Source organism: Amphimedon queenslandica, unplaced genomic scaffold (assembly GCF_000090795.2).
Source record: "Amphimedon queenslandica unplaced genomic scaffold, v1.1 AMPQUscaffold_221_Cont27752, whole genome shotgun sequence".
Lineage (NCBI taxonomy): Eukaryota > Metazoa > Porifera > Demospongiae > Haplosclerida > Niphatidae > Amphimedon > Amphimedon queenslandica.
The window spans coordinates 1-909 of NW_003559419.1; the positions used below are offsets into that span (position 1 = coordinate 1).

The 909-nt window shown below is 30.0% G+C and overlaps 1 protein-coding gene across 1 annotated transcript; it reads right to left on the reverse strand.

Moving 5' to 3' along the window:
- Positions 1-296: 296 nt before the first annotated feature.
- Positions 297-811, reverse strand: LOC109593677 (uncharacterized). Its single transcript, XM_020008653.1, has 2 exons — positions 651-811; positions 297-601 (listed from the first exon to the last, which is right to left on the reverse strand). Exons 1-2 carry the CDS (start codon positions 751-753, stop codon positions 297-299), a joined length of 408 nt encoding a protein of 135 aa, XP_019864212.1. The 5' UTR covers positions 754-811.
- Between the last annotated feature and the right edge of the window lie 98 nt (positions 812-909).

Here is a 909-nt window from a genome sequence, read left to right on the forward strand (position 1 = left end):
CTAAAACTATTCTGATTTCTGTTACCAAAGAAGTAAAATCTCTTTTTAAATTTTGAATGTTCTTTAAAACTTCACTTTCTGAACTGATCCTGACAGTTACTTCATTTTGAGCTCTTTTAATGCTAACTTGACTTTCATGTATTGAATCTGTTAATAAAGAGAATAAAATTAACATTTTATTTAGCATTATTCAGATTCTTTACTTGTCACTTCATGTTTATCAAAACTATGTAACTGTATTAGTAGAGGAATGTCTAAACAAAGTTGACTAAAAACATATGCATCATAAAAAGACATTATTTACTTTGGTCATTTGATAGTCTATCAGAAATTACAGTTAGACCAACTTCATTTAATGAAGTAATGAAAGACAAGAACACACCACCAGGATTAGAATGGGTCTTAAGTATTGACAATAATGAATAAACTAATTTATTAGCTCTGTCATAAGGAGAAAGACAAGTATTCTGAACTGCAATATGTACTGCTTCAGGAATACACTCCAGTGAGAAAAGAGAATCATTCAATTGAGATATGACTTCAACATTTCCAGCTAATGTGATACAGATATTGGCTAAATTCTTCTTTAATGCGTCATACTCTATTTTATTTAATATAAAATTAATTTGTAACATACACTCATTTTTTACCTCTTTCTGTTGATAAACCAGTTTCATTGCTATGAGGAGACATAGGCTCAGGCTGGGAATTTTTTTCTTGCAATAAAATTGACAAAGGATGTTGCTCTGGCATTGTTCTGTTGCTCTTGGCTTGAATTTTATTGGAAGAAACAACTTCATGTGAAGAGTCTACAGACACTGCGTACATCAGATGTAAAAATCAATAAAATAAATTTACATGTATTTACCTTCTTCTAATTGAAGTTAATACTGACCATTCTGCTGCTAA